Consider the following 13,866-nt stretch of genomic DNA (forward strand, 5'->3'; position numbering starts at 1 on the left):
TGAATGATTGAACAGTGAAACACTCTCCTGAACACAATGGCTTGCAGGTACAGCATGAATCCTTGTTTCAACAGCCTTTACTCATGGTTGACATTTCCAGTCCAATTTGCAGCATCTAGAGCAGGGGTGTCAAACTCAAATTCACAGAGGGCCAAAATTAAAAACTTGGACTAAGTTGTGGGCCAAACTAAATATTTATTGAAAATTTTCAACAACATCTGCATGTTTTCTCTTCTTTCAACATATGTAATGTTAAACTTTTTCTTATTAAAATAAATGTTTAATAATAGTTTTGGTTAAACTCTTTCCAGAAGAAGCATTAACAAATGAGAAATAAAATATTCAATAAATAATATTTCTCTATAGCGTTTAAGCTCCTTGTAAATGTATTTTTTTTCACAAGCCTACAAGTCAAAAAAATAACAACTTGCTTCAATGACAAATAGGTTTGTCTTTTAAAATGATGAACATATAGTCTGCCTCCCACCGGTCTTGAAAGGTCCTGTTTTCTGTCTTTCGTTTGCCCATTTTTCGTAAGGCGTTTATTACATGTGAGTTGGGCGACAGGTCGCAGATGCTAATGAAAGTAAAGAGAGGAGGTGGGGGCGATTAGCGGGCTGGCACCAACACATTTGCAAAGCATTCTGGGATTTGTAGTATTAGCTGTGCATGCACTATACTGGCACAGCGGCCAGCTCTAATACATATTTGATATGATCTTGCGGGCCAAATATAATTATATCACGGGCCAAATTTGGCCTGCGGGCCTGAGTTTGACATGTGTGATCTAGAGACTTAATTTTCCATTTCTCTGCTGCTATATCAACTGATTGTCACTCCTGGTACCATGTGATGTTTCTGTTATTGTCATCAAGAAGCTTGGGTTCTTTTAAAACAACTATACTTTATTCACTAAAGAAGAGGTACAAGGACTGCTTAAAGAAATCTCTTGGTGCCTGCCACATTGACCACCGCCAGTGGGCTGATCTCGCCTCCAACCGTGCATCTTGGCACCTCACAGTTCGGCAGGCATCAACCTCCTTTGAAGAAGACTGCAGAGCCCACCTCACTGACAAAAGACAAAGGAGGAAAAACCCAACACCCAACCCCAACCCACCAATTTTCCCTTGCAACTGCTGCAACCGTGCCTGCCTGTCCCGCATCGGACTTGTCAGTCACCAACGAGCCTGCAGCAGACGTGGACATACCCCTCGATAAATCTTCGTCCGCCAAGCCAAAGAAAGAAAGACTTTATTCGCTAAAAAACTCACTTAGAACCATGTAGAGGCATCCATCTTGAATCCAAACGAAGCTGCAACAAACTAGTCTCTCACTCCCTCTAGTGGTCAGGAGGATCACTAGCACTCTATCATTACAGTCTCCAATTCCCTGTAGTGGTCGGGAGGATCTCCAGAACACTTATTTGGACTGAATACCCATGGTGAAAATACTGGAAACAATTAAGTGGCTGAGGGCAGTTCGCTGCATTACAAATATATGGACAGAGACTGTACAAAGGCAGCGTTTAGAGAAACAAGAAAGTCTGCAGACGCTATGATTGTAGTAGATGTACAAAATTTTTGGAGAAATTCAGCAGATTTTGCAGCTTCCACAATAGGCTTAAAGCGTCCTGTGGACGCCGAGGGGCCTGCTGAGTTCCTCCAGCACTTCATGTATTTACAGCGGGTGTATCTGGCAGAATGCAGACAAGAGGTAGAGAAAAAGGATGAAGTAGTTGGTATTAACCTGAACATCGGGCCTTGGGATAAACAGGAACAAGAAGACGCAGCGTTGTTGATTGACAGCTGGACGAGGCCAGCAGCTTCCAGCGGGCCTCCAACCTTTCCGCCGAAAAAAAAACACTTTCAGTCAAAGACAACCGTGAAACACGCTTTCTGTTCAGTTTTTGAGGATTACTGGCGGCAGACAGTATATGTTTCTCCCCTCGAGCGTTCGACATTTCCGGAAATAGTCGCGTCGCAGTCGTGACGACTTCCTTTCTGCACAGACTCGCGCTCTCGGTAGGCCGCGGGCCAATTTGGGCCTTGGGATAATCCAATTTTAATCGGTGGTTTCAGCCGCAATCCGCTTACTATTATCTCAGAATGTGGAGGATTGAGACTTGGTGTCACTACTATGAGTTACATTTATTAGTTTCTTTCACATTCTGTCCGTTCAAAACGCATTTGGACTCAGCTCCCTGCCTGACCGAACTAACATGGAACCTGTAGCCGGCGTTTCAAGTGACGAGGCGCTGCTCACCTTTTCCCCTCATGTTTGTGCTTTGCCACTTGTGGGGACTGGAGGTTAAAGAAGGGATTCGGGGCAATCACGGGCTGGAGTGGAGATGACGGGGACGGGGGCGGCGGCGGGCGGGCGGGCGGCGGCGGGCGGGCGGGCGGGCGGGCCTGGTGGTGGCAGGGAGATGTGAACATCGGTACATAAATTGATCCGTCAGATTCACAGCCCAAGTCGTGCCGTTTAAATCGATCCAAACTGTGTTTTAATAACCTTAAGGCTATCGGAAAAAAAAGTATAAATCAAGGAGTCGGAACTGCCACACGTTTTTAAAATACCGACGTTCCTAAGGTTCTATTTTGAGTTGAATATTTGCATTGGAAAAATACATTTTGAATGAATTGTTGTACTTACAGTTGGTGAAATGGGTCGTGTAATCAGAGGGCAGAGAAAGGGTGCAGGTTCCGTCTTCAAAGCTCATGTGAAACACAGAAAGGGTCCTGCAAAGTTGAGAGCAGTGGACTTTGCTGAACGCCATGGTTACATCAAGGGTATTGTCAAGGCAAGTACTGTAAAGTTTACGTTTTTACTTTTAAAAGATTTTTTGGAGATGAGTAATTACAAATTGCTGCTTCCCATAAAGTAATAAGTTCCTGATAATGTTAAAATAACATGTAGCAGACTTTTTAAAAAAAATTATGTGTTGCAGGATATAATTCATGACCCTGGTCGCGGTGCTCCTCTGGCAAAGGTAGTATTCCGTGATCCTTACAGATACAAAAAACGGACGGAACTGTTCATTGCCGCTGAAGGTATTCACACCGGTCAGTTTATCTATTGTGGCAAGAAGGGTAAGTTGCGAAAAACCATCCTTTCACTATCCATGTGTAATTTTATCCATCACTTAAATAGTGATGCATCTGAATTCCATTATTTAAATTTATTTTAGAGTCATACAGCGTGAAATCAGGCTGTTTGGTTCAACATGTCCACGCTGTCAAAAATGTCCCATCCACACTTGTACCATCTGCCTGTGTTTGATTCATATCCCTCAAATTCGATCCATGTATCCATCTAAATTTTCTTTGAAGTTGAAATCATACATGCCTTAACCACCCTCTGAGTTTATTTTAAAAAAAGTGACCCTTCAAGTTTTTATTAAATCTCCCTCACCTTAAAATAATGTCCTCTTGTTACCGATTCCCCTGTTCTGGGCAAAACACTGCATTCACCTGATCTATTCCCCTCATGATTTTGTACACCTCTGAGATTACCCCTCATCCCCCTGTGCTCCAAGGAATAGTGCCCTTGCCTGCTCAATCTATCCCCATGGTTCAGGCTGCCAAGTCATGGCAACTTCCTCATAAATTGTCACTGTACCTGTAGCAACGTGTAGCATGGCCAAAACTGAACATGACACTCCAAATGTACTCTCACCAACATCTTGTACAACTACAACACAACTTTCCAATTTCAATACTCAGAACTCTGATGAAGGTCAATGTGCCGAAAGACTTTGGACTAGCCAATTGACATGCGATGCCACTCTCAAAGTACTATGTGCCTGAACTCCTGGATCCCTCTGCTCTACAATACTCTTCAGATCTCTACCATTCACTGTGTCCTACCCATATGAGGTTTCACAAAGTACCTCACATTTCTCTATATTAAACATCCATAAACCCTACTGCAATTTTTTGTCAGTTGTCTTCACTACCAGACACTTTAGCGATATCCGTAAACTAATCACGCCATTTTTTTCATTTTCATCAAAACCATTGATATACGCAGCAATGGGACTAGCACCAACTCCTGTGGCGCACCGTGAGTCACAGGCCTCCAGACCGAGAACTGATTTTCTCTCCATTGTGCTCTCTTGGATGGTGCAGGAGGAAATGTTTCAGATTTCTGATTTAGTGGGCTCTCTTCCAGGGAAGATGGGATCTGTAACAATAGGATAGATACTGGGACTTGCAAGGTTTGCAAGGGGTGGAAATGAGATTTTTTTTAGGATGATGGGAACAGCAGTTAGAGGAGTGGAGGAGGAAAAAAAGATGGTTAAGACTGTATAGAGAGAAATAAAAGAAAGGGTTGTGGATGATTGAAATGTTCTCCGGTACTTCAATTCCAATACAAGAAGTATTGTAGGAAAGGCATATGAGCTCAGAGTGGACTGCCACATGGAATTATGACATTGTGGCCATTAGTGAAACTTGGTTGCAGGAGGACAGGACTGGCAGCTCAGGGTCCCATTGTATTAGACAAGAAGGACGAAAGGAGGAGGATTGGCATTGTGCGGTTGGTACAGCTGTTAGTGCCATGCCTTTACAGCACCAGCTATTGGGACCAGGGGTCAAATCCTGCACTTTCTGTAAGGAGCTTGTACGTTCTCCTGTGTTTGTGTGGGTTTTACCTTAAGGCTTCAGTTTCCTCCCACCATTCGAACCATACAGGGGGTGTAAATTGGGCGGCACGGACTCATGGGCCGAATTAATTGTTCGTCAAGGAAAATACACAGCTGTGCTCAGACAGGACTCCTGAGGTGAAATGGGTGGAGCTGAGGAATGAGAAAGGTATGACCTTATTAATGGGGTTGTATTATAGACCACCCAATGGTCAGTGAGAATTGGAGGAGAGAATCTGCAGGGAGATACCCAACAGCTGCAGGAAAAAAAGTTGGGATAGTAGGTGATTTTAACATTCCACATATTGACTGGGACTTGCAAACTGTAAAAAGGTTGGACAGCTTAGAGTTTGTCAAATGTGTTAAGGAAAGTTTTCTAAATCAATATATCAAGATACCAGCCAGAGAAAGTGCAATACTAGATCACCTATTTATGGATTGAGACAGGACAGCTGACAGAAGTAAGTGGAGGGGACACTTCGGGGCCAGTGATCATAAGGCCATTAGTTTGGAGATAATTATGGAAAAGGATAGACTTTGTCCTCCGGTTGAGATTCTAAATCAGAGAAAGGCCAATTCTGAGGAATAAGAAAGGATTGATCTTCTTATCTGAGGAAGGACATCCTCGCCCTGGAGCGGTGTAGAGAAGATTCACTAGAATGATACCAGGGATGGAAGGACTTGCATATGAAGAAAGGTTGGATAGACTAGGCTTGTATTCTCTGGAATTTAGAAAATTGAGGGGGGATCTTATAAAAACATACAACATTCTTAAGGGATTAGACAGACTTGACGCAGGTAGGTTGTTTCCAATGCTGGGAACCAGGGGTCACAGTTTAAGGGTAAGGGGAAAGTTTGTTAGGAATGAAATGAGGAAAAATTTCTTCTCTCAGAGGGTGGTATATGTGTGGAATCCTTTGCCACATGAAGTAGTTGAGGTCGGTTCCTTGTCAATATTTGAGAGTAGGTTAGATTTGGCCCTTGTGGCTAAGGGGAACAAGGGGTATTGGGAGAAGGCAGGAACTGGGTACTGATCAGCCATGATCATATTAAATGGCACAGTAGGCTTGAAGGGCCAAATGACCTACTCCTGCACCTATAAGTTGTTTACTGAAAAGGATGTGCTCGGTAAGTGGAAGGTTTTCAAAGGTGAATTTTTGAGAGTACAGCTTGCATGTTCCTAAAGACAAGATTAAAGACAAAATTAACAAGCATAAGGAACCTTGATTTTTTGAGGGATATTGAGGATGTGGTTAAGAAGAGAGGTGTATAGCAGCTGTTGGCAAAAGGGGCCCAGTGAGGTACTTGAGTATAAATGCAAGGAAAAGCATCAGGAAATCAGGATATCTAAAAGAAGACATGAAGTTGCTTGGTAGATTAGGTAAAGGAAAATCCTAAGGGCTTCTCTAAGTATGTTGAGAGCAAAAAGATCAGGACAAAATTGGTCTTGAAGATTGAGGTCAGCTATGTATGGAGCCAGAAGAGTTGAGGTAGATTTTTTTGCGTCTGTATTTACTCAGGAAACTGGCACAGAGTCTAGGCAAGTGAGGCAAACAGGCAGTGTAGATGAACCTATACAGATTAAAGTACAGGAAGTACTTGCTGCCTTAAGGCAAATAAAGGTGGATAAATCTCTAGGGCCTCAGTCCTTGAGAGATAAATGTAGAAATTGCAGGGGTCCTGGCAGAAATATTTAACAAGTCCTTAGCTACGGATGAGGTGCTGGAAGATTGGAGGGAACCTCCTGTTGCTCTGTTTAAAATGTTCTAAAAATAACATAGGAAATTATAGGCTGGTGAGCCTGGTGTTTGTAGTGGGAAACTTATTGGAAGATGTTCTAAGAGGTCAGACGTACAAGTATTTGAATAGTCAGGGTCTGATTAGGGATAGTCAACATGGCTTTATGGGTGGTAGGTTGTATTTATCAAATTGAGTTTTTTAAGAAAGTTACCAGGAACCTTAATGAAGGAAAAGCTGTGGATGATGCCTACGTCGACTTCCATAAGACCTTTGACGAGGTCCCACATGGGAGGTAAGTCAGGAAGTTTCAGTCGCTTGGTCTTCATGGTGAAGGCGGAAAATGGATTTGACATTGGCTCTGGGAGAAGCCAGAGAGTATGGATGATTGCCTCTAGAGGCCTGTGACGCATGGTGTGCCTCAAGGATTGCTACTGGGCCCATTATTGTTTGTCATCTATATCAATGATTAGCAAGTTTGCAGATGACACTCAGATTGGAGATTTAATGTACAGTAAGGAAGACTTATAAAGCTTGCAGAGCAATCTGGACCAACTGAAAAATAGGCTGCAAAATGGTAGATGAAGTTTAATGCAGACAAATATGAGGTGTTGCATTTTGGAAGGACAAACCAAGGTAGAACATACATGGGTAAATGGTTGGACACTGAGGAGTGCTGCAGAACAGAAGGATATGGGAATACAGATACACAATTCCCCATAAGTGGCATCAATGGTAGAGAGTAAAGAGCTTTTTGCACATTGGCCTTCATAAATCAAAGGATTGAGTATAGGAGATGGGAGGTTACAGTAAAGTTGTACAAGACTGGTGAGGCCAAATTTGGAATATTATGTGCAGGTTTGTTCACCTAACTACAAGGAAGATATCAGAAAAATTGAAAGAGTGCAGAGAAACTTCTGGGGTGTTTCTAGTACTCGAATTGAGTTACAGGGAAGAGTTAAACAGGTTAGGACTCCCTGGAGCATTGATAAAAGTATACAAAATTAAGATGGATACAGATAGAGTAAATGCAAATAGGCTTTTTCCACTCAGGTTAGGTGAATTACAAACCAGAGGAAAGGGGAGAAATTTCCTCACAGAATGGTGGAAGCATGAATGAGCTGTTAGCTGAACTAGTGATTGAGAGCTCAATGTTAACATTCAAGAAAAATTTGGACAGGTACAAGGATGAGAGGGATAGGTAGGGCAGAATTGTCCTGTTATGCTGTATGCCTAATTTATTTTAAATTACAAGTCTATGGGTTGCCTCATCTTAAACCAATGACCTCTGATTATGTATACCTCAAAGAGATCACCCCTCATTCTCCTGCATTCCAAGGAATGAAGCCCTAGCCTGTTTAACCTCTCCCTATAACTTAAGTCCCCGAGTTCTGGCAACATCCTTGTAAATCTTTTCTGTACCCTCTCCATCTTGACACCTTTCCTAAAGCACAGTTACCAAAGCGTATGAGTGTAAATTAGAACATTAAATTTAATACATCTTTGTCTTATTAAGAATAAAATGTTTGACTACTGATTTAATTATGACGTTCTACATGAAGAAAAACCTTGGCCCAAAGATGATGGTTGGTGAGAGATGTTGTCTTTGTACACTTGTTCTTTCTAGAAACAGGTATATTTTTAGTTCATGATGGAATAAGAATTAAATGTATTAGAATTGCAGCTAAACTGTTTGAAATTATACTTGTTCTTAATTTGTTAATATTTGTAAATGCTTCCAGCTCAATTAAATATTGGAAATGTGCTACCTGTTGGTACCATGCCAGAAGGCACCATTGTGTGCTGCTTGGAGGAGAAGCCAGGTGACCGTGGCAAACTTGCTCGTGCTTCTGGAAATTATGCCACAGTCATCTCCCACAATCCAGAGACTAAAAAAAGCCGTGTCAAATTGCCATCAGGTTCTAAGAAAGTAATTTCTTCTGCTAACAGAGCTGTTATTGGTAAGGTTCAATTTACTGTCCTGTTTATTTCAAATATGACAGTTTTTAAACAAGAACTATTTTGAATATGTTAATACTTTACACCGTGCATTTCTATGTTCTTTGGTGCAGCTAGTAGAGCTGCTACCGCACACCCATAAAGACTTGGGTTAATCCTGACTTTGGGCTCATTAGGGATAGTCAACATGGCTTTGTGCATGGTAGGTTATGTTGGTTATTCATCTTTACTACATAAAGTAGACTGTTTGACCTGCTGAGTTTCTCCAGCTTTGTTATACTTTAATCAGGGTGTCTGCAGACTTTCGTGTTTTAGTGCTCTGTTTGGAGTTTGCATGTTCTCTGGGTGGCCTAGAAATATAGCATGGTAACAGGCCATTTCAGCCCACGAGTTCATGCCACCCATTTCATCTACAACCCCCCCAGTATGTTTCAAACGGTGGGAGGAAACCGGAGCACCTGGGGAAAACCCATGCAGACACTGGAAGAATGCACCAACACCTTACAGACAGCGGGATTTGGACCCCAGTCCCGATCGCTGGTACAGGAAAGGCATTGTGCTAACTGCTACGCCTACTGTTCCACCCCTACCGTGTGGGTTTCCTCCAATATCTCAATGGTGTGCTGGTTGGTAGATTGATTGGCTGCGGTAAATTGCCACTTATGTACATGAGGGGTTTTAAAAAAAAGGTGCATTTGGGTGGGGTAGAATTTAGAGATAAATGTTGAACATGCGAGATCACAGGGTTGAAAGGCCTGTGCTGTCCGTCTCAAATAAGATGGTTTTGTTTTTGCTTATTATTAACCATGTAATAAAGGAAGATTGACTAGCAAGTTTCTAATTTTTAACTGGAAGATATTAGATGTTTTACTTTGATTTCAGGCGTTGTTGCTGGTGGTGGTCGTATTGACAAACCAATACTGAAGGCAGGACGGGCTTATCACAAATACAAGGCCAAGAGAAATTGCTGGCCACGAGTCCGTGGTGTGGCTATGAATGTAAGTTTAATAGTACAAGTATCCAGATATTATTTTCACTGGTCCACTTTTTTTCTGGGTCCCAGTCTAATCTTCCAGAGTGTCTACCATTGACCCAAACCTATCACTCCTTGAAACACTGGTTGTCTCCCTCTCCTATTATATCCAAACCCAGTTTTAGTATAACTGGATCCTGGAGTTGCTTCATGGGTTTTTTTCCTTCACATTAAAATGGGCTTAATTTCATGATCATGGCTTTGGCACGGTATTATTATTTTTCACCCTTCATCTAACATTATCTTGTTGTATTATCCACCCTGAAGTTGAATTATCTATGCTTTGTTTTCATCCCAGACTGAGAATCTCCCAGCTGTAGCTTCCTTTCCATCCTTTGGAGTTGCTTCCAGAATCTCAGAAAACTGCTATTCCTGGTTTAATATCTGGTTGCATTCACCTATTCACAATCCTCTAAGTACCTGCAATACTCTCAACAAATTGACATCTATTTAACTCATTGCTGGCGGCTATGTGTTCTTTTACTTCCATCATTTCCCACCTTGTACTATTAAGACAGTTTTACTTCTTTGGGCAAACAATGTTTTCTTCCACTTTTACAGTTAAAATCCACATATAAATAAGTTTTTAATTATATACTTGATCTAAAGAGCTCCTTGGTTAATTTGCTTAGATGATGGTATTTGGTTCCCTGAATACATTTGACTGCTTTAACTTGTTATCCATAATTCTCAAATTTACTCTAATTTTAATGATGGATGAGAAAGTCTGAACATGGTTTTATTTTTTTGATGCAGGGGGAAAACTTGTATCATCATTCATCTTGATGTGATTTCAAACACAAATGATTAAGATTAAAAATGATTTGGTATTGGGGACTGAGTTGGGCAAGATGGAAAGGATTATGGGGATCCTATTTCACATTTACTGTAGTTTGAATAGGAACGAGAAAAGAAATGTGTATGAAATAAAAGACCTAAAATAACGAGCAAAAAGTAGAAAAAAGACTTCAGTAAAATGCATTTGAACTAGAAGAATTAACTGAGAAGTTACGCACGGAGTTTTTTATCTGATTTTATTTCTCTCACAGCCTGTAGAACATCCCTTTGGTGGTGGTAACCACCAGCACATCGGGAAGCCATCAACCATCAGGAGAGATGCTCCAGCTGGTCGCAAAGTCGGTCTTATTGCTGCTCGGCGCACGGGTCGACTGCGGGGTACCAAAACTGTCCAAGACAAAGAGAATTAATTTCTTGCTGTAATATATCCCTTGTCAAAATAAATGTTCTTCAAACCATTTTTACGTTATTTCATGTTATGTGCAAAATTAATGTGTATATCCAATTTTAAAAAAAATTCAGCAAACTAAATTATCATTGTTACCAATGTTGGTTCTCCAAATATTGATCCAGTAAATCACTAATTATCAAAATCTCATGAATGACTGCAGCACAGTAGATAGCTATTTCATTGGTAGGTGCAGAGCGGACAGCAATCTGTCTCATCCCCATTCTCCCTCACAGTCCTACAAATTTTTCCCATTAGTTCATGATCTCCTTACAATAATTCCAGTTGCTCCAGTAACTATTTAAATCATTTGCACACAACTCCAATTGTGGCTGAACCAGCCTTCATCATGACTGACCTCCTCGTAGTCTGATAGCTAAAACCATTTTTCAATCTGCCTTGCAGTGAACACCCTCTAGATCATGCCACATTCCTCTTACAAAATCACATCCTGTGTGTAACTACTCCCACCAAAATGACAATTCATATCTGGTGGTCTCACTTCATACAGAATTCTGAATTGCAAACCTTTCAGTTAATTATGCCTGTTAGCTGAAACTACATGTGATTGATCATCTCTACAAATGCAATCAAGGCTGAATTTACATAAGATCATCTCAATGCAGTGAACAATAGTTATTCTGCATCCAGCACAATCACTCAAACAGCAGTGAAATTTAAAATGGCCTTTTTTTTTGGGAAAATAATTTTGGGGAGAAAATGGACAAGTAATGCCATGAAATTTGACTTTTATGCCAATGTAATTACAGGACAGGTATACACCACTTTACGAAAAAGTGTTCATATGAAACCCTTTCATAAGCCGAAATGGTGTTAAGCAAAGACTCATTTACTACTATTGAAGGATATTTTCATAAAAGCGAAAACCCATTCAAATATCTTTTGGATAGTGAACACAGGTTTCTTCGTAAAAGCAAATTTGTGTAAAGTAAGTATTCGTAAAGCAGGGTGTACCTATACATCTAATTAACAAATGCATAACATTTTTCTCCGATTTCAATTAGTGAAGATTGAAAGGCTGACAAAGTGCAATCCTGTCCTAAGCTGATGCCTGTGGCAGTAATAAAGTTTAAAATGCTAATTCTACCAACTTCAGAAATTTAGAATGCAATGCAAGGAATTGGTGCGGAAGCAATCACGTTAATGCTTTATTCATTTATTATTAACTGAGTAGCTACCTCAATGAAATGGCTGTGGAAATTTGGGTCATAATAAATACTTGCATATTCAGAGATGTTGGCATTCCATGAATCGATCACCAAAAAAAATGCGACAGTAGCAGAATTTCTCAACTTCATGCTGTTTTCAAGGGCATGAAAAAGGCAGTAGAATATGAACTTGGATCTGAGATGCAAAATATTCAAAGATTAATCAGGTTGGAGCACAATTTGAATTATACTTTGAAATTCTTGAAGGAATCATTTTCAAATCTTTGATGAAGTAAACAACAGAGTAATCAGTATAGCCTTACTGCATATATGAATGGGGAAGTTGAGAGTGTACTTGTAGAAATGGTAAAATGACTACCATTTACATTCTACTTACCACGTCTGTAATTAGTAATGTGGTAGACTTCAAGGATAACAGACACTCAAAGCACTTAACTTCAAATAATGAAATTGCAAACTGCAAGACCTGGTACTCAACACCCCACTGTGTAATTGGATCCTGGATTTACTCACCTCCAGACCACAATCTGAGGAATGGTAAGAACATCTCCATCAGTACCAGAACTCCATGGGGTTGTGTTCTTAGTCCCCTGCTCTACTCGCTTTACACTTGCTCACAATACCATGGTAGTGGGTTGTATAAAAAGCATACAGGCACGAGATTAAAAACATGGCAAATGTGCACTCATAGCAACCTCACAATGTCAACAAAACCAAGGAGCTGATTATTGACTTCAGGAAAGGAAAACCAGAGGCATACAATCCAGTGGTCACTGGGGGTTCAGAGGTGAGCAAATATAAGTTCTTGGGAGTTACTATCTCAGGATCTTTCCTGGAGCCAACACAGCACAGAAAACAGGTCAATTTGGCCCTTCAAGTCTGCTGAAACATTCTGCTAGTCCCACTGACCTGCACCTGTTCCATAACCCTCCAGTCTACTCCCATCCATGTATCTATCAAATTTATTCTTAAAACTTAAGTGAGCCTGCATTTATCAGATGGCAGCTCATTCCACACTCCCACCACTCTCAGTGAAGTTCCCCCTAAACCTTTCCCCTTTCACCCTAAAGCCATGTCCTCTTATGTTTATCTCTCCTAATCTAAGTGGAGCCTACTTTCATTTCCTGTATATACCTCTCGTAATTCTGTAAACCTCTATCTCTCTTCATTCTTCTACGCTCCAAGGAATAAAGTCCCAACCCATTTAATCTTTCCATGTAACTTAACTCCTGAAGAACCAGCAACATCCTAGAAAATTTTCTCTGTACACCTTCAATCTTATTGATATCCTTCTTATAGTTTGGCAATCAGAACTGCAAACAATACTCCAAATTTGACCTCACCAATGTCTTGTACAACCTTATAACATCTCAACTCCTGTACTCAATCTTTGGCTTGGCTTCGCGGACGAAGATTTATGGAGGGGGTAAAAAGTCCACGTCAGCTGCAGGCTCGTTTGTGGCTGACCAGTCCGATGCGGGACAGGCAGACACGATTGCAGCGGTTGCAAGGGAAAATTGGTTGGTTGGGGTTGGGTTTTTCCTCCTTTGCCTTTTGTCAGTGAGGTGGGCTCTGCGGTCTTCTTCAAAGGAGGCTGCTGCCCGCCAAACTGTGAGGCGCCAAGATGCACGGTTTGAGGCGTTATCAGCCCACTGGCGGTGGTCAATGTGGCAGGCACCAAGAGATTTCTTTAGGCAGTCCTTGTACCTTTTCTTTGGTGCACCTCTGTCACGGTGGCCAGTGGAGAGCTCGCCATATAATACGATCTTGGGAAGGCGATGGTCCTCCATTCTGGAGACGTGACCCATCCAGCGCAGCTGGATCTTCAGCAGCGTGGACTCGATGCTGTCGACCTCTGCCATCTCGAGTACCTCGACGTTAGGGGTGTGAGCGCTCCAATGGATGTTGAGGATGGAGCGGAGACAACGCTGGTGGAAGCGTTCTAGGAGCCGTAGGTGGTGCCGGTAGAGGACCCATGATTCGGAGCCGAACAGGAGTGTGGGTATGACAACGGCTCTGTATACGCTTATCTTTGTGAGGTTTTTCAGTTGGTTGTTTT

At 41.5% G+C, this 13,866-nt stretch overlaps 1 protein-coding gene across 1 annotated transcript; it reads left to right on the forward strand.

Moving 5' to 3' along the window:
* Positions 1–1,924: 1,924 nt before the first annotated feature.
* On the forward strand, positions 1,925–10,627 carry rpl8 (ribosomal protein L8). Its single transcript, XM_069889350.1, has 6 exons — positions 1,925–2,021; positions 2,655–2,800; positions 2,948–3,089; positions 8,122–8,340; positions 9,221–9,336; positions 10,421–10,627. Exons 2-6 carry the CDS (start codon positions 2,663–2,665, stop codon positions 10,577–10,579), a joined length of 774 nt encoding a protein of 257 aa, XP_069745451.1. The 5' UTR covers positions 1,925–2,021; positions 2,655–2,662; the 3' UTR covers positions 10,580–10,627.
* The last annotated feature ends 3,239 nt before the right edge of the window (positions 10,628–13,866 follow it).

This window comes from Narcine bancroftii, chromosome 7 (genome assembly GCF_036971445.1).
Source record: "Narcine bancroftii isolate sNarBan1 chromosome 7, sNarBan1.hap1, whole genome shotgun sequence".
Lineage (NCBI taxonomy): Eukaryota > Metazoa > Chordata > Chondrichthyes > Torpediniformes > Narcinidae > Narcine > Narcine bancroftii.